Consider the following 19,961-nt stretch of genomic DNA (forward strand, 5'->3'; position numbering starts at 1 on the left):
GAGGGACTCAGTGGCAGGCAAGAAGTGTCTCTCATGCTCACTTTCATTAGAGCCACCCAATGGCTCCTTTTCATGCTTTTGAAAGAGGTGATTTGAAGAGGGCTTGGTGTGTGTGCTCTGCTGATTATTATCCCTTCATTACCCACTTTGAGACATACCACCGTGTAGGGCTGGGCGATTGATCGTTTTTTTTTTATAGAATTGAATTATGATTTTGGCTTCCAACGATTATGAAAACAAGAAAATTGTGATAAAATAATGATCTGTCGCACTCAATTTTGCAATGAAGCTTGTTTTGTCTTGTGTTATAAATCCAGCATTCCCCTTTCCTTTACAGCGGTTGTGCTTTCGGCCCTCTCCAAAAGACCAAACTCACTCTCTCCCAGGCCTTGTTGTGTTTACCTTGAGCCAAGATGATAGAAAGAGAGCCTTTGGTCAACAAGGTTTTCAAGGAGTCCAATAAGTACCGAGTCAATAATAATCGTGTCAAATAATTGTGATCTCAATATTGACCAAAAATAATCGTGATTATAATTTATTTTGCCATCATCGAGAAGCCCTTTTTTTCCTCTTGTTTCCTCTGTCTCTTCTCTATCTGCCCCCCCCCCCTCAGACGTGATAGTTAAAGCTCAATCTCTAGACAGCGCTTCAGCTCCACTCACCAGGTAATAGAAAATCAATAGCAATCAGAAGGGGGGAAGAAGCAATTACTATCTCCTTACAGACTTTGTGTGCAGCATCTGCGTCCAAAGAGTGGGGTGGGGGGGTGGAGTGTGTTTTAAACGGTTCCATGGTCTCAGATGAAGAATGGAACTTTCTGAAACAACCTTCGAAGTTCAAGGTCAAGGTTCTTGTATTTTTATTTCCCTGCTAGAAATAAACGTTTTTAATGGACACTTGAGAGCTGAAACATCCTGTGTTCCAAGGTCATGGGCTTGTCATTGTAGCCTCTCATTTCAAAGAAATTACATAAAATTGACAAACCATCTAAAGGATATACCATCTGATGTTTGCAAGAATGTTAATGCAATTCATTTATGTTCTTTGTGTGAATTTTAAACACGCCATACTGAAAAACTGTTTATATATATTACAGTCTGTTATAGCTTAGTTGGTTATCCTAGTCTCATTCGCAGAGAGTGCACCATATGAATTTTGACATTCCCCCATCAGTGTATTAAGTAGTATAGCCTTTAAAAGCACATTACAAACATTGTCAAACTATTTTGTGAACTGCTTGTTGTAAAACCTGATTTCCATCATAACAGGACAAGCATGTACTGGCTGTGGTGGCCATTGATAAGATGGTGGATAAACTGAAGAAATCCAATGAGTTCCTTGAGCTGATCTTGAAGGGTCTCAACGAGTACTTGGAGAAGAAGAGGCTTTTCTTCCCAAGATTCTTCTTCCTTTCCAACGATGAACTCTTGGAGATCCTGTCTGAAACCAAGGACCCGACCAGGTTAAAAAAATCATATTCTATTCAAGTCTGAAGTAAATTGCTCAACGACATCAAGATGTAGGTTCCATGAAACTGATAACCCCTCTGGACTTTATTCGAACAGTATCTGTACAAATAATCTAACACTCATACTAGGTATCTAAGCACACTAGGATTTCTTATTGGAGATATAAAATTGTCCCATACATAGCCTATTCACAAATGCAGCAAAAAGATGTGGGTACTCAAAGGTGGTGTATAGTAAGTCAGAGAGTGTTATCTTTTTGTCAGTACACTGTGCCTGTTTTTTCAGGGTATTCCCATTGTATTATTTTTGTGGAAAGGCATGCAATAGATAAGCTTTGTAGCCATAGCCTTGGTAACACTCTGGATGTTGCAACAGGTTTCCTCACACAAAAATGTAAGATTTTGAATTCAATGCCTTAGGGTGCTTTTGCAACAGGCAGTTTCACAGACATCTCACATGTAGACAACCCAATGTGGAGTGAATTCATTTAGCCTGCCACCTCTGCCTGACATTGCCATTGCACATTCATGTATTCAAATATAATTAAAGGCCTTTCCGCCAGCTGGATTTAAGGTGACTAACTTTGTGCACACAGTCCAATACTGGCATAATCTCTCCATTCAGCACCCTCTATACACGTGGTGAACTCTCCAAAACAGAGAGAGAGAGAAAGAGAGAGGAAGGGAGAGCAGAAAATATGGAAAAGAAAATATATACGAAAAGCAATTTGAAAATCTCATTTTGAGACCTGAAAGATCCTGTACTTACTGTGGGAATTTAATTATAGAGGCTTTTTTTCCCTCTTCACGACACTGTGGCCTACTTCCACCGCCACGGCTCCCCTGAGCGGGGCAAGGGCTGATAAGCAAGCCTTGTCTTATTTCACCCAAGGTATTTGTTTAATAATGAATGTCTTTGCAGACAAAGGGACTTCTGCTTCAACTCAGCACCACTCTTTTTTTGTCTCTCCCTCTCTCTCCCTCTCCCTCCGCCTCTCCCTCTCTTCGCTTTCATTCCCATGAGGTTACCAATTTCTCTGAGAGGGCGGAATTCAGAATTTTTTAAGCAATGTTTGGTACAATGCTGTGTTGTAGCCCAGGGGCCAGTCACCACCATCATAACATGCAATCATATTGGGTTAAACAGGAATAGAGGAAATATGAATGTGTTGTGAAAACACGCGTCCTACTTACAGAGAGGCTAGGCATCTATATATTGGTGGCAAGTTTGCCTCATTTTCCTCAAAGCAAAACAGATCACTGGTCCGTGGCTGAACTCAGTCATTTACATTTCATGCCCTTTAAGTAACTGTTTAGCCAGACATTTACTGACAGACCTTATTTATTTTAGCATTAACTCTTGCTTGTCTCTTGCCTCTTTCCTCCTGACAGAGTGCAGCCCCACCTGAAGAAGTGCTTTGAGGGCATCGCCAGTGTGGTCTTCACCGACGTGCTGGACATCACCCACATGAAGAGCAGCGAGGGCGAGATGGTGGAGCTGCTGGACATCATCTCCACCTCCAAGGCTCGCGGCCAGGTGGAGAAGTGGCTGCTGGAGCTGGAGAGCGGCATGCTTTCCTCTCTGCATAAGGTGCCACACACCACCACCACAAGACCTTTAGCAGTAATCAGATACCAATGAGTCGAAACACCTACCCGTCAGAGTAGTTTTATGCTTGATGCACCCAATACCATGCTAGGTCTTACATTATTTGAGAAACAGTACAACTCAGACCGTCTCCCTCTAGGAGGTTGTGTTAGCAGTATAAAAGCTTTATTTGCCAACAGGTTGAGGTTGGAGGTCTTTCTATAGCAAAGACATTGAAAAATGTTCTAATGTCAGTCTTTATCTGATTTTTATGTTGTTTCGTATGCATTTCTCAACAATAGTTTTTTGCTTCTTGCCATATGCCAAAGCTTAATGTTGTACCGTGTGTCAGAGAATGCATTTTGTATAACAAATTTGCACAAATATTTTGACTCCAGCGTCTCTTTTGGCCCCAAGGTTATTGGTGAGGCTATTGTGGCGTATCCGAAGGACCCGAGAATCGAATGGGTGCGAGAATGGCCGGGCCAGACGGTTCTGTGTGTCTCCCAAGTATACTGGACCAAAGACATCCATGAAGCTATTGTAAAAGGGCCTCAGGTCAGTGTTGGTAGTCAGAGGGAACTATGAGCGGTGAATAGCACTGTTCAGCATTTCCATCAGTTTTGGTGAGTGTCTTTCAGCCAGTATTCTTTCAACCATTTGATGTCATTAAATCTCCATTACCTAGCGGTTTTCCTCTGCTATTGTCTATAACACTTAAAATACACTAACATATCAACCGTATTGCACTATATGTATAAAGCCAGATGCATTTCTTAAACTGTAGGCATTTTCCGAGTACTGGCTGAATCTCTCTCCAAACACTGAGCAGTGTGAGCTGCTGCAGCTCTCTGTCACTTCATTATCCTGAGAGACATGTCCGAGTGCCAGCTACAGCTTGACATATATTAAATTGCGTGACTTTCATTTGACTTGAAGAGTTTGGAGAAAAAACTGGCTTTACATGATATTCCTGGGTTTGAATTCATTTTCCTGCTTGTTTGAATAGTAGAGTTTCTCCCCTTTGTCATCAACCTCTTCTAGTCAATGGTAGTGGATGCTGCTGGAGGTAGTGGTTAGTCACAGCTTGGGGGGTTTAAATAAAGACATGCTGACCTCTCTGCTTCGCTCCAGTATCTGGAGGACTACCTGCAGCAGAACAACAGGCAGATTGATGACATCGTGACCCTGGTGCGGGGAAAGCTGTCCAAGCAGAACCGCACCACGCTGGGCGCCCTGGTGGTGCAGGATGTCCACGCCCGAGACGTGCTGGCATCATTAGTCGCTAAGAACGTCTCCGATGAGAACGACTTCGAATGGCTCAGTCAGCTGCGCTACTACTGGACGGTGAGTCACTAGGGATGTTAATGTGCGCCGGCATGTTGGATATGTGTTGAATGGAAAGTATAGATAGATCACTGTGCTATTACTGCTAAACACAAGGACAATTTCACTGATAGTTGTTTTCAAGCACTATTGTGTGGGTGTGAGTTGGTTTTAAAGAAGGGTCATTATCTCCACCTCTTAGGAAGAAGGATCTTCAGAGAAACATCTTCAGACCAAAATGATTAATGCTGGTTTGGCCTACGGCTACGAGTACCTCGGGAACACCCCTCGTCTTGTCATCACCCCTCTGACTGACCGCTGTTACAGGTTGAAAACAATTGATTCTCAATTGATTTAGATTTTTATCGAATGTGTTATGTGGTGAGGAGAACAGACAGAAACCAATATTCAGCAGATCAAGCTTAATAGAGACTTTATTGTATGTGGCCTTCTATTAAATTGAGCAGTTATCCTCTTGTTTCTTAGTGTACTGTACTGATTTGACCTCTGCCCCCAGAACTCTGTTTGGGGCTCTGCATCTTTACCTGGGAGGCGCTCCAGAGGGTCCGGCTGGGACAGGAAAGACTGAAACCACCAAAGATCTGGCTAAAGCTGTTGCCAAGCAGTGTGTTGTCTTCAACTGCTCTGATGGGCTAGATTACATTGCCCTTGGCAAGTTCTTTAAGGTAGGCTTTCCTTTAGTCCTGATGAGAAAAAAAAAGTGTGAAAAAGTGTTTAAAAGAACTAAATGAAAACAGCACTGATGCTTCCAGTTTATTGATGGTGTGTTTATATTACCAGTTTGCATGGGTCTGCAAACCTTCTATATTCTTCTCGAATATAAAACTGTGACAAATTGATAATTTAAAAGTAATGAATTTAAGCATTTGTATTGTGAACACCAATGTAGCTAGGCTAACGATAGTATTTTAAGAGGAAGTCACTATTTGGCTTGTTATTTGCAGTGGGGTTGCACTCATAACTCCCATAACTCATATCCAATCCAATTTAAATGGCAATTAGCACAAATTATGTTGAAAGTATGACTGGGAAATATTATTGTCTTTATTTTTGATAGTTTTTAAGATGATCATTTCCTCTGGCATCCATCATGAATGACCTTGCATGTTCACCTTTGTATGTCATATCTTTTGAACACCAGTTGTGGTAATATGAAGGTGGCCTCCTTAGTTTCACTTGAAAACAAGAACAGGCTCATTAAATGAAATATGAGAGGAACATTTACTCGGTCATATCAGAAAGAAGAGTGGGTCACCATGGCCTTGATTTAGTATTGGATATCACTGAAGACATACTGTTCTAGCGAGGGAAATACATTAAGAGCACAGGGATTCTAAGAAAAGAAAACCACTGGTTTCCTTGGCTACAGAATATGACCAGAGTTCACTTACGAGACAGGTTGTTTTCAAGTGCATCAAGACGCTTGGTTAGAAAAAGATTGGTAAACTCTGTAAAGTGCTCGGTTATAATGTTTTTCAAACCAGTGCCTAGTCATTAGAAACGTAGATTGAATTTGCACTTGACAGCTCATCCTTTTGCTCATACACCAGATAACAATTTTAACTTCAGAATGTATTTATGAATTTATCACCATGAACAAATACAATTAGACGTACTCCCCTTTCCCCTCAAGCACAGGCTTCAAATTAAAAGGCAGTTAACTAATCTTTCAGTTGTGACCTGTTTCCTCACCGCTGGTTTTGATATATTGTACTGTAGGCTCTTTGTTGAAAGTTGTGATGAGCGTATGAGTGTTTTAGTGAGACTTGGCCCTCCATAAAGGTCACGTGACCTATTCTGCCCATGCTTGGTCCGTCTGGCAGGGCCTGCTCTCCTGTGGTGCCTGGGCCTGCTTTGACGAGTTCAACCGCATCGACCTGGAGGTGCTCTCTGTGGTGGCCCAGCAGATCCTGACCATTCAGAGAGGTGAGGGTTCTCAGCACCACCACCACCCCCCCCCCCCCCCCCCCCCCCCCCCCACTCACCCCCCCCCCAACCCAGTCTTTATCTGAAATAGATGTCTGTAAACAAACAAACAAACAAAGTAGTGTGCTTGCTGGAGCGAAAGACGGATTCCGACGGATACGCTTTTCAAAGGGTAAAGGGCATTTGGCCTTCAGTTCTTGATTTAGAAAAAAAAGGTTCAGAGTGTCTTGTACCTCTCTATTGAAGAGCATGGTTGAACTAAGTAAGCAGTGCCGAAAATGTGTAAGACTCATTGATTTCCCCCCCATATGCTGCTCCTGTTTCTAAAGTTCTGAATGTAAGAATGGGCTTTCTGTTTTATGTGCCGCCTGAAAAGGTCCACTGCAGATAAGGAATAGAAAGGAGAGGGGAGAGGAATCTCAGCCCTCTATTTGAACCAATCTACTAAAGCACTAAAGGATGCTGCTCACTTTGATTGACACTTTTAATGGATAGGAAGGTTTATTTGACGGATAGGAAAGTTTATTTGTGGTTATAGTCCTTGGTGTTATAAGCTGGGGGACTGCGTCTCTCTTTTGACCTGCAGGTATTACTTCCGGGGCTGAGATGCTGCTGTTTGAGGGATCGGTGCTGCGGCTCAACCCCACGTGTGCCGTCTTCATCACCATGAACCCGGGCTATGCCGGACGCTCCGAGCTGCCCGACAACCTGAAGGTCCTGACCTCAGACACCTCTCCACACACACAGTGCTGTTATCTCACCATCCTATCTCCGTTACCAATACTGTTGTAAAAAGTCTGATTTTGTTTTTATCGATTGAAACAGTGTCTAACATATTTATGGGGCAATGTTGTGTTGTGGCTGAGGATGCATGTATGATATTGTATCAGTTTATTTATTATATGTGCTTAATGTTACTGGGAAAATGCTTTCAAATGTAGGATTCAAATTAGACATCTTTCCATAGACCAATGGCATAAAGCAGCCATTTCAACTTCTCCACTGTGTCTTTTTTTGTCCTTTTCTCTGATTTTTTCCCCACAGGCTCTGTTCCGTACGGTGGCCATGATGGTGCCGGATTATGCTCTCATTGCAGAGATTGTGCTGTACTCCTGTGGCTTTGTCAGAGCCCGCCCCCTCTCGGTGAAAATCGTGGCCACGTATCGCCTGTGCTCCGAGCAGCTCTCCTCCCAGCACCACTATGACTACGGAATGAGGGCTGTCAAGTCTGTGCTGACCGCCGCTGGCAACCTCAAGGTGCACCCATCTCATGTTTCATGGGTTTTGTTTGTTGCTTTCTTCTTCTTTTTTTGTCATGTATTTATATATTTATAAATTGTTTGGTTGTTCATTTGGTTGTGATGTGTTAAATAGACACAGTCTCTAACTGCCACTAAATAAATGGACATCCCTTGGAAAGAAAGTGACAAGAAGCCAAGAAATATTCTTAACTGTGACCTTGGGTTGCCAAGGCTGAACATATCTCAACTAGTTTACTTTTTTTTTTTTTGAGGGGATGTTTGTGTTATAACCTCTCCGATTTGTATGCTGCACAGCCTACAGAGTTATTTATTTTTTCATTCTGTTTTTGACTACCCCTTCACCGCTGATGTGCTGAAGCGCAAAAGGATTATTCAGTGTCCCCTGCCTTTTCTCCAACGCATTACTTTCTGAGATGGAATGCTGAAAGAATAGTACACAAAAGGATTGAAAGACTAGACTGAATAGACAACAAGAAAGATTGATATTAGCTTTCTGACTAGCCTGTTCTGATTTCCTCAGCACCTTCCTTCCACACCGACGCTCCAAGCCATGGGAGCACGGTGTCACTCCTAACATCCATTTCTGTGCCTTGTCCCTCTGGACATTACCTCCTCGCCTCTCTCCAAATTACTTTTTGGCGAAGGAGGCGTATGCCTGTCCCAGCACGTACAGGGAAGGCCATACACTCCTTGATGGGGTTTGTGTCAGCAGAAAGAACGGGAAAAAAGAAAGAGTTGATTGACAGCACAGTTTTCCTCAGAAGGCCTAAACTCATCTCTTCGGCAAGTCTCTCATTAAGTGCCGGCTTCCCCCTTTGTGTTTTGTGTGCCACAGCTGAAGTATCCCGAGGAAGACGAAGACATCCTGCTGCTGAGGTCCATTATTGATGTAAATCTGCCTAAGTTCCTGGCTCACGACCTGCCTCTGTTTGCGGTATGAGAGAATCCACTGGAGATTTTTATGGGCTGTGCAAGTGTGGGGAGGTGGTCTTGAGAGCAACAACTCTGTGTGTCTTGTGTCATAGATAGAACACATATGATTATGAGTGATGCTATATTTTGAACTGACTAGACGAGTGTTCGCAAGACCTCACCTTCCATCCATAGATCATTATAGTAGTTGGTGCCCAGATTATATGCTATTTTATTGTCTCTTTAAAGTTTAGTTCAATTAAAAAAACTTTTTTTGAACCTAAAGCTGTGCTATGAAGACATAGTGTTCGAAAACCACGTCCCGCTGTATTTACATGCAGTCTTTACATCTTAGTGTTTTAAGGGTGTCTATTTTGTCTATTTTCTACTTTTTCCATATTAAAAACTCATATCATGTCATAACATTTGCATAATCTATGTATTATGCATGTAAAATCATTGTTATAGGTCAAAAGACACAGTAAACAAAACTGCATTCTTTGTCTGCAGCTGTCAGTAAATACATAACACTTGCACCCTTGTTAACCTTGCTCTCTGTCTCCCTCCTTCTGTGACGGGTTTTACATCTTGTGTAGGGTATCACCTCCGACCTGTTCCCTGGGGTGACGTTGCCCAAGCCTGACTACCGAGACCTGTTGGAGGCCATCCGGGAGAACTGTGACAAAATGAACCTGCAGATGACCGACTTCTTCACTGAGAAGATCCTGCAGATCTTCGAGATGATGATCGTGCGCCACGGCTTCATGGTAGTGGGCGAGCCCTTCGGCGGCAAGACGTGTGCCTACCGAGTGCTGGCCGCCGCACTGCATGACATCTGTGAGAAGGTGAGCCGCCTGTCACACGAGCCCTCTGTCCTGAGATTCCTAGTCAGACGCCCTCTCTCGGGGTGCCTCGAGGGGGTTTACATTGATTTACCGAGGTTTGTCCTTGTCAGCAAACTCACTTGATCTGTTGTAAGGTGCCTTTTGCCAGTCAGCTCAATGCAATTTTTAAGAGAAGATGGGACCTTTATAGCCTGCCTGGGGAAAAAATAAAAATAAAAAATAAATTCATCACATCCTCAGGAGAAAAGGCATCAGTCAACTTCAGAAAATACAGACTTGACTCAGACGAGCGGATGGAGTCTGTGGCGTGCTCTCAGCTTTCAGTTCTAAGCACAAAAGCTTCACAGTAGGGCTCTGTAAGTGACCCGAATGCATGTCATTGCGTCTCAGTGTCTGCCGACAGGATGACTCTCAAAATCATTTTAGACGTTCCTACATTTGAAAAGTCCCTCTTTTGAATAGCACAGCCAGATAGTGTGGGCCAGATCAGCGCCTCCCAGCGCAGTCACAGAGTCATGCGGCTCGGAGGAGGAGTCTTTAGCACAAAGCGCTCGAGTGGCAGTGGCACAGAGAGCCAGCCAGAGGTGCCTCCGCCAAGAGGTGTCACCCCCCAACCCCCTCTTGAAGTCGAGCAGCGACTTGAGCGCTGACGTTCTCGAGAACTCACCGAAGGGCCTCTGGGATCAAAGGAACACGGGTATCCCCACGGCCGGGAAAAGAGCGGGAGGGAAGGAGACAGCCGCGTGAGCGTGCCATTCATCACTCTCATCCTCCTGAGAGACTCTGGAGGCAGCGGTGCGTGGAGGCAGGCCCAGCTCTGCGGAGCCCACCACTCCTCCCCAGAATTCAAACTGACAGTTCTAACGGCAGGAGGCTCAGAGGTGGAAGTGAAGTTGTGTTGTTTTACTTGTTGTTGCTCTCCTATCGTTGCCCCTGTAGTCTCTGTGGTCTCTTTTAATCGCTCTCTCTCTCTCTCTCTCTCTCTCTCTCTCTCACTCATTCTTTCTGTAGGATTACATCATTTTCAAATTCTACACTAGTTGTCTTGCAATTCATATAAAAATATCTCAAGGTTTACAGCTGATTCTGTTGCTCTCAAGCTCTGCAGTGGTTTAATATAACGGGATCAACAGTGCCACAACTACATTTATTTCATTTTCACGGCATTACGTGTTACTGGTTCAATTGCAATTGATATTAAAATATGTCAAGGTTCACAGCTGATGTTGTTGCTATCAAGCTCTGCAGTGGTTCAATATAACTGGATCAACAGTGCCAAAAAATGTATGTATTTCATTTTCCCGACATTCAGTGTTAATTCCATGTTACATGATGAGCTCCACCAGTGTGACATACCTAATTTACCTGCAGTGGCTTTTGTTGTGTATCATGTCCAAAATAGATCCAGTTTGTATGTTTCAATAACTGTGTGTATGTGTGTGCTGTTCCATGCAGGGCCTGATGGATGAAAATAGAGTGCAGATCACCGTCATCAACCCAAAGTCCATTACCATGGGTCAGCTGTATGGTCAGTTTGACCCCATCTCGCATGAGTGGTCAGATGGGATTCTGGCAGTCAGCTACAGAGCTTTCGCAACTTCTCAGGTGAGACATGTTTTTTATTCTTTCTGAACCTGCATCTGAGCAACAGCGGAGGAAACTTTCACTGCTCGTTTTTTCAAGAAATACAAAAAGAAACTATATCTCCTTCTCCCTCGCATTTCATGTTTTTTTTTTTCTTTCACCATCCTTTTATGGTACCCACAGCATACCTCTGCTTCCTCTCTCTGTCTCTCTCCTATTTCCCTTCCTTTGTCTGCCCTTCTCTCCGTATTTGTGTCCCATTCCCTTAGTTTATTAGAGCACTCTGCTCATCCGCATTAGGAAGAAATAGTCTTTTCTGTCAGGAACCCCTACTGTGATTCACATGCGCGAACTTAACAGAAGTCTAAAACTTTCCGTTCCGTCACAAATTCATCAAGTATAGTGCAGTCGGCACCGGCCTTACCTCTCACGCGCCACTCAGGGGACCGGCATCCTAACGCCTCCCGCCCCGCAGCTCCGTCGGGCTTGCAGCAGCTCTGTCTCCATGGCGACAGGCGCTGTGTGTCATCTTCTGAAGGCTCGAGACTCGGCTGCGTTCTCAGAGATCTGTCACCGAGATGTTTTTTCTTTTCTCCCTTTCCCCCTCTCCGTCTCTCCCCTCCCCCCCTGGGGACCTTCAGGAGAGGGGGCCTTGTTGTTTGCGGCGATGTTGCAGAAGGATAACACACGTGCGCCTCGTTGTCAGGGCCTCGCGGGGGGCCGACCCATGAAACGGCTCTCTTCACACTCGTCGAGAACAAGGACTGGCACGCAGCCACAGTCTCTAAATGCTATAATTAGAACTGAGTGAAAACATCCAGGTGTTTCAGACCGACTCAGTATGCGTTTCAAGACCCCCCATCCCCCCCTTCTGTTTTGATCCTGCATCAACAAAACTAGTGAAGTTACATGACGATATGAGTCAAACGACACCAGAGCCTTGGGATGAGCACTATTGCAACACCTTGGAATATCATCATAAAAGACTTGCAAGTCATTAACAGAAAGGACCAATTCACTTTTGGCAAAATCTGAAGGCGTCAAAAATGCTGCACATCCAATGTAACGTAAAGTATATCAATAATACATAGTGTATATGCAATTTGTGATATACACCACTCTACACAGAGGTCACTAAATAACAAGAACTTTTGTAATTAATGAGTCCAGAAGTATACAATTTGTACTTGTGTACAATTTTGTACAATTTTGTTTATTTACTCATTGATGATTTCTGGGTAATACTTGAAAGTAGAAGTGTAAACACTCAAGTGATGTATGTCCCTCCCGTGTTCACAGAGCCCTGACAGGAAGTGGCTGATCTTTGACGGGCCAGTGGACGCCGTGTGGATCGAGAACATGAACACGGTGCTGGACGACAACAAGAAGCTGTGCCTGATGAGCGGCGAAATCATTCAGATGTCCCCGCAGATGAGCCTCATCTTCGAGCCTGCGGACCTGGAGGTGGCCTCCCCCGCCACGGTGAGAAAGCCAAGCCGCTTCCCCTGGCATCCTGAACGCCACCCGTGGGTCGAACGTGGGATTCTTGTGGAGGAGATGAAATGTCTATTTCTTTGTGTGTTTGTCGATGTTTGTGATGATGCATGCAAACCCTAGGAGCAGCCGTGTAAGGGAGAGAGATTTTTTTTCCTTCCCAGGTTTCTTTGAAGCCGCGCCAGATGCTATGTTCCGCTGTCTCCCTTGTCAGTGCATGGTTTGTCTGATTATTGGGCTGTCAGATGCCTCCAATGCCTCCAGAGTTTTGTGCGAGAAAAAAACCTGTATCTTCCTCTTCAAATAAGCCCTTTATGTACACCCCATATAGAAATTATTTGCATTCATTGTGGAAATGTTTTCCTTTTACGTGGGCATGCATCAGGCCTAATAGGTACATTTGCTTTATCTTTTGATGTGAGGGAGAAAGAGAGAGAGCGAGAGAAAGAGAGAGAGGGAGAAAGAAAAAAAAGAAATAGGTTATCCTGTGAAGAAAATTGCGTTGTTGCAGTTACAGGTTGTGTAGGAGCATCCTGAGGAAAAACCTGTCAAAATTGCTTTCAGAGGGAGCCCACTGATTCTTCTCCCCCAAAAGAGGTACCAGTGCAGCAGCCTCCTGGCTTCTGTGATGATGTGCACAGGCTCGCCCACGCCTCTCACTCACACACACACACACACACACACACACACACACACACACACACACACACACACACACACACACACACACACACACACACACACACACACACGCACGCTAATGATGCAAGACTCTGCACTTCGCACACCTCCTGTTTCTCATGCCAAATTCACAACCACCTGTTCTGTGATCCCACAGTGCTATTCCCCCAGTGTCTCCTTTTTGTGTCCAAACTTATTGGAGGCCGAGCTAGTGAAAGTGAAGTGTCTGTTTTTGGGATGGCTAGTATGTGTTATGGATGAGCTGGGTGTGTGATATTGCATGTAGAACTGGCAAGCAGGCCTCCGAGTGGAACCCAGCTGCCCCTTGTCTTCTTTCAGATAGTCTTCTCTCAGTCCTCCCCTAACGCTCATTTCCTATTTTCCTCCATTCCCTTTCCCTCCGTTTCTCTTTCTCTCTCTATCTGTAGCATGTCTTCTGAATTCCATTTCTGGTGAGTACCGCTTGTGGCTGCTTCTCTCTCTTTCTCTCTATCTCACTGCCTTCTCTCTCTCTCTCATCTTCTCTCTGTCTATCGTCTGGAATGGGACCTCCATCCGTAAGCAGCCTGCTGGCTCAGACTGACCCTCTGCCCCCCACACCTGTGCAGTGGCACACATTCCCACCACCGCTGGGCCTCCTCAGACTCAGGCTCCAGTAGAAAAAGGCCACCACTTGCTATTTCAGTCGTTATTTCCACACACGTCCACTATTTGTCTTCATATTAAGGCTCCTGCGGCTTCCTATTTCCAACACGTGTGCGGTTAAAAATGAGGCCAACATACAGGAGATTAATGTTGTGCTGCTTTCCATGTCAGGCCCATAACATTGAAGTGGTATTTGCATGCAGGTATGTTAGCTCAGCTTTTTTGGATATTGTCTGTGGTCTGTGTGCCTTTTTCGTAAGACTCGCTGAGATCCAAATTTATTTATTTGTCCATGTATTGTGTTTGTGCAATACGTGCTGTATGTTTTTTTTTTTTTTTTCACATTCATCGGTTTTGGGTTTTTGTGGAACAATTTTAGCTTTGTTCTTAAAAATGTATCAGCATGTGAATATAACTTAATGTGTGTGTGTGTGTGTGTGTGTGTGTGTGTGTGTGTGTGTGTGTGTGTGTGTGTGTGTGTGTGTGTGTGTGTGGAAACGGCAGGTGTCCCGCTGCGGTATGATCTACATGGAGCCCCACATGCTGGGGTGGAGGCCTTTAATGTTGTCCTGGCTGAACACACTGCCCTCCACAGTGAAGCCTTTGCACAAAGACCTGCTCACCGTCCTCTTCGACAGGGTGCTGCCCGCCAGCCTACAGCTCATCCGCAAGGCAACCAAGGTAACACACTTCATCAAGTGCCATCTCAAGGCAAGGCAGATGGATTGAGACAAGGCTACACAGCCATCCATACAGTTTTTATCCTTTTCACATCCTTGGTCCTATTACACGTAACCAGTACCACTGTTTTATTGCTTTATAGTTCTATATAGCTGTAGTTTATAGTTCTTTATAGCTAATAAGAGACACAACATATTGTGCAGTACACATATTAGATGTGGTTATTGAAAGGCTTTGAGGAATATTTGATTCTGATTTCTTATATTTCTCATTATAACGTTTCTTATATTTCACATTTTAACGTTTTAAAGGACAATTTCTGAAGCTTGTAAAGTCATGCTGAAATAGCAATGGCTTTTTCCCTTAATTCATGTGCTCTGTGAAAATATGAATCTTTCATGATCATTTTGTTGGGTAATATAGAGCTCAAATCCACTCACTGATCATCCTGTCCAGATTCATTTTGTCCTGACGGTATGCAATATTACATACCCTCTGTCTTCGCTGTTGTGTAATTTGACAGGAGTTGTCCCCGACGTCTGACACCAACCTGGCCAACTCCCTGATGAATCTGATGGACTGCCTGATGGATGAGTTCAGGGATGAGGCCAAGATGAAGAGCATGAACGAGAGAGACATATGCTCCTGGCTGGAGGTCAGAGCCCATCTGTAATAATACAGCACTCTACACATATCATAATTATAGTAACATATTCCTGGCGCACTTTTTAGGTGCATGCCATTAGGACAATGCCATTTATTTCAGGCACACAGTTTCTTACTAGTGTTAGTGCATGTGCGGATCGTGCAATGAGACTGTATGTGTTTTGTAAATTTGGAGGTGCAACTAATCTTAACAGATTTATTGTACTTAACAAGTTTCTTTGAGAGAAACCACTAGATGTCACACGGCATAAGGCCACAAAGACACTATGTGACAATACGTCACCCCACAGTTCTTCACACACAAACGGACCACTCTTTCTATTTATGGCTCGCTATGGATTCTGTGTCAGAGCCTTTGGTTAGAGTGAAAGGTGCTCTGTCATCAAGGGTTCATCATGGAGGTGTGAAAGGAGGTAGTTTGACAGTGCCGTGCAGACTCTGCATCCATTTGAGCTGTTATTACCCCCACATGTAATAATCTCCACATCCACTCATCCACTGAGAGAGGTCTGTCTCATTGTAGGAGATAAGCCACCCCTTTCTGTACTTCCATTGATTCCCTCACGTCAAATCAATGCCTTAGAAATCGCTATTATTTGCCCTCGTGTCTTTGTCTGGCGAGGTCACCTGAGGCTAGTCTTCTGATTCTCACCATCTCCAATCAATAGTGCAGAGCGTGCTCTATCTACACTACAACAGCAGACATAATTTTGTGCCAGATCGATGGCTTTTTTTTCTTCCCCACTGCTATTATTGGTGCGGATTGAAGGTGTGCTCCAATTCCTGTGATTAATGACGAGAGTTGTTGAATAATGGATTAGATTATTGGCCTAATTAGGGTTCACTCTGGGCAGTGTTTGTTGGCCGGCCTTACATCGATGAAAGTAAACATGAGGTTTTATAATGATAATAATGTGTTTAAAGTTATGTAAAGGAGGTGTTGTTTGTTTCAACCAAGGCTTTCCAGAAAGTTCAACAAAATGTCAACTATCCGCGTAGCTTACTTTAACAGAACTTTCAACCTGGGTGGGCGCAGCTCAGCATGGGGCCACGAGGTGGAACTATAATGAAGAAAAGACCCAATTTTATAGAAGTTATTAAAACTGTATATTGGATGAATTTATAAATCCAAACATGTCTTAATTATTGCCCTTTTATTAGCCCTCTCACCTTCACACACCCACACACACAGAGTTGATCTTTATTTTTCCGGCTATTTATTGACCCTCATTATTCCGTGTGTGCATATGTGTGTGTACTGTACATCCAGATAATTGATCTCCTCAGAAAATGTCTTGTCCTGTTGTGTGTGTGGGGTGTGTGTTTGACCCTTTCCACCCCCTCTGCTGGGCAGGGGATGTTCGTCTTCTCGTGGGTGTGGTCAGTGGGCGCCAGCTGCGAGGAGGTCGGCCGGCTAAAGTTTGACGAGTTGGCACGGGAGTTGCTGACGGGCGGGCTGAGCGAGGAGACGCGCACACGCCACGGCCTCCTGGAGCTCGTGGAGCCCCCTGCCAAGCAGCTGACTGTACCGCTGCCCGAGGAGGGCACGCTCTACCAGTACCGATTCGTCAAGGAGGTAAGGTCACTGCGTTCGCCTGTCCGCATTCTCCGATTGCAATTATTAACTTGCCCGGTGGAAGCTGAACAGCTTGCCTGTTAAAACTCAGTCCGCTACTCATCAGTGATGCAACTGCCCACGCTCTCTGTGTGATTTCTCTCACTGTGCTTTATAGTACTAATGCACTTATATGTCTCATGTTAATGGCTGAGAGTGTGCCATTTTTAAAATGAGTTGAATGACGAGAGTGAATAACTGAGCTGCGTTTATGTTTCGCTGTGCGTTAGTTTTAAGCTCTCAAATTCACTGTTCCTCCATACCAGCCCAACCTGTTGCTAAGGCTATAGCTGAAGCCAACGGCGTCATGAGCATTTCTGTCTGTCTAAGTGCTTTTAGTCACTCTCACAGGCTCCTTTTGAGCCTATTGAGCCATCAAATGGATTTCTAAAATGGATTTTCCTGTCTGAAATACAACTGGGTACCTCTTATGGAACTGTGTTCACTCGTGCATTATTTAAAGTTAACTTTACTCAGCCAATGCCCACAATATAAAAGGTCTTAAATCTGTTAGTAAGACACTTCCTCTTGCAGCTTTTTAATGTTTAATGAAATATACTTGCAATTATCAGAATTTCATTTTTTTTATTGTAATTTGGAAGAACACTTGTGGTATGAGATAATGTCATTTATGGCAGGGCGATACCTTTTTATTACTGTCAGCTCAACTTTGTGTTGGAGTCTTTGAACAACTCCACGTTCTCTGAACCAGGGTCCAGGCAGGTGGGAGCTGTGGACCAATGAGCTGCAGGCGGCTCGTCCCATCCCCAAGGACATGCAGTTCAACGAGATCATCGTGCCCACGGAGAACACAGTGCGCTACACAGCGCTGATGGAGATGCTCGTCACCCACCAGAAGCCCACCATCATCATCGGGCCCACCGGCACCGGCAAGAGCGTCTACATCATAGTGAGTGGCAGTGCTCACAGGTTGTTCCCAGGCTTCACTCTCTCAGTCAGTCAGTCAGTCAGTCACACAGTCAGTTAGTCTGCCGGTCACTGTCATCATGCCAGCCCCCGTCAGGTCTGTTTCTTGGTCAGTCTGCCAAGAGCATGACTTTGTCGGACTGTATGTTGTGTTTATTTTAGTGTGTCAACCAGTCAATTCTCATTTGTTTCTTGAACCCTTTGCACCTTGCACAGGTCCCAAAAAAACAACTACCCCCAGCCCTTTCATCTGTTTTTTTCTTTCTATCTCTAAATGATCTTTTGGATGACCATGTAGTTCACCCGTAGCAGCCTGCCATGTTTCAGAGCCTGACTGCATGGCTCTCAGCCCTGCCAGCAGCAGGTAGAGTAGACTGCCTCTTCAGCTGCCCACACTGCATAGCGTCCAGGCGCCGTTCATCCAGTGCTCCGCCAGCAACAGTTTGAATAGCCAAGGAGACGGGCCAGGCTCAAGAGCTGTGGGGCATCCGACAGGCGTGCTGTGCCCAGTCGAGAGTCTATGTGTCTGGCATAGCAGGGGGGGACGGAGGGCTGGGATGTGGGAGCTGGTGTTGCCGGTTGGTGGTGGTTGGGGGGTGGGGGGGTAGGCTAGCTTTGATAAATGAGCCAGAGGCCCCAGACCAACTGCCGCACACTGTGCCAAACCCTGCCGACCTGCTCCATGGAGAAGGGAAGAGCGCAAGCTGCTCTGCTTTTTCATGGCGGCGAGGGGGGCTGGCGCGGCAGCAGACACAACCGCGGCCCAGATCCATCATGCTAACGGCCTCATCCATTACCCGCCTCGTTACGCTCATATGGCATCACCGTGCCTACCACCACACCACCCCACCCCACACACACACCACCATGTTCACTGCTTTCAAAACACATTAACTGTTACATGCTTAAGACTCAAGGCAGCCACCATTTGTGGCAAAGTACATCTATGTGTAGGGGTTCTCTTTTAGTAATGCAGACAGATCTGCCTACAGTACACACAATACCTCAGAAAAACGGCTCAGCATTTATTTGTGAAGTAACCAGCTTGTCTTTTGAGACGTACATTTTTTTTCACACAATAGTTTCTTTGAGAGTGAAGTGGCTTTCCATCATAGCTTGAATGGCATGTATGGATTTTTGGGATTTCTTGAATGCATGGATTTTTATGCCGTCTACCCACTGGGGACTTTTGTGTTCTATGTTCTTTTCAAGGTGGAAGTGGTCATAGTTATAGTGTGAATAGAACATTTTATTTTTTTCCCCAGAGATATGCCTCTAGGTACTTAAAGCCTGTCACTTTACTACCAAGTTATTCAGATGTGCATGATTTGCAAACGCTAACCCTAACCCTAAAGTGGTCTCCTCTCTCTCTGCGTTTAGGACTTCCTGTTGAATCGACTGGAGAAGGACGTGTACAACCCTCTTCAGCTCAATTTCTCAGCGCAGACCACAGCCGCCCAGACCCAGAACATCGTCATGTCCAAGCTGGACAAGCGCCGCAAGGGTCTGTACGGCCCACCGATGGGCAAGAAAACGGTAAACAGATGTTCTGTGTGTGTGTGTGTGTGTGTGTGTGTTTGAGATATGCACTTGTGTGGTAGGCAGATGCATCACAGATGGGTCACACCAAATGTGCATAAACCAATTTCTTTTAAGACATGCTATGATATACTGTGTACCACCCATCCGATCTGAAGGAGAGAAGAATAACAACAAAGTGGTGACGTTGTCCTTGATGGATGTTATGTTTCTGCTGTTTCGATTGGGGCAGGTGGTGTTTGTGGACGACGTGAACATGCCCGCGCGTGAGACGTACGGAGCTCAGCCCCCCGTGGAGCTCCTGAGGCAGTGGCTGGACCACTGGAACTGGTACGACACGAAGGAATGCTCCACCATCAACCTGGTGGACATCCAGATCATGTGCGCCATGGGGCCACCTGGTGAGTCTGCACTCTACCCAGCGACCCTCTTCCCTGATAAGGGGTGGATAGATGATGGGGGGGGGGGGGGTATAGAACAGCTATAGTACATTTTAACATGAAGATTTTATACAATGGATGATATTAAAAGCTTTTCAAATAAATCTCATGGTTAAAGATTAAACTATTAGTTTCTAACCTTCTTGGCTTCTGACGTCTTACTAAAAGCAGTTTCTAGTCGAGGTCAGATGTCATATGTTGAGGAGTTGGTCCACCAAATAGTGATTTTCCCTCTAAACTTCTCACATAAAAATGACATAATATCTCACCAAAAAACAATGATTAGAGGAAAAAGTGCAAAAACTGAAAACACCTCATCTTTCCTCTCCCATTAATCATCT

The 19,961-nt window shown here is 44.8% G+C and overlaps 1 protein-coding gene across 1 annotated transcript in view; it reads left to right on the forward strand.

The window, feature by feature from the left end:
- dnah7 (dynein, axonemal, heavy chain 7) overlaps positions 1–19,961 on the forward strand; it is a gene marked incomplete at both ends in the record, with an annotated part of 65,269 nt that overhangs the window by 9,597 nt on the left and 35,711 nt on the right. Inside the window, 19 exons of the mRNA XM_080839720.1 lie at positions 1,269–1,462; positions 2,861–3,059; positions 3,474–3,614; positions 4,191–4,403; positions 4,585–4,709; positions 4,900–5,068; positions 6,227–6,329; positions 6,916–7,043; positions 7,374–7,586; positions 8,427–8,525; positions 9,100–9,348; positions 10,804–10,953; positions 12,232–12,414; positions 14,257–14,433; positions 14,957–15,088; positions 16,454–16,675; positions 17,427–17,624; positions 19,022–19,177; positions 19,413–19,581. Coding sequence (XP_080695846.1) covers positions 1,269–1,462; positions 2,861–3,059; positions 3,474–3,614; positions 4,191–4,403; positions 4,585–4,709; positions 4,900–5,068; positions 6,227–6,329; positions 6,916–7,043; positions 7,374–7,586; positions 8,427–8,525; positions 9,100–9,348; positions 10,804–10,953; positions 12,232–12,414; positions 14,257–14,433; positions 14,957–15,088; positions 16,454–16,675; positions 17,427–17,624; positions 19,022–19,177; positions 19,413–19,581 — 3,220 coding nt within the window. The remainder of the gene's footprint in view (positions 1–1,268; positions 1,463–2,860; positions 3,060–3,473; positions 3,615–4,190; positions 4,404–4,584; positions 4,710–4,899; positions 5,069–6,226; positions 6,330–6,915; positions 7,044–7,373; positions 7,587–8,426; positions 8,526–9,099; positions 9,349–10,803; positions 10,954–12,231; positions 12,415–14,256; positions 14,434–14,956; positions 15,089–16,453; positions 16,676–17,426; positions 17,625–19,021; positions 19,178–19,412; positions 19,582–19,961) is intronic.

This window comes from Sprattus sprattus (assembly GCF_963457725.1).
Source record: "Sprattus sprattus genome assembly, chromosome: 5".
In the NCBI taxonomy this organism is placed as follows: domain Eukaryota; kingdom Metazoa; phylum Chordata; class Actinopteri; order Clupeiformes; family Clupeidae; genus Sprattus; species Sprattus sprattus.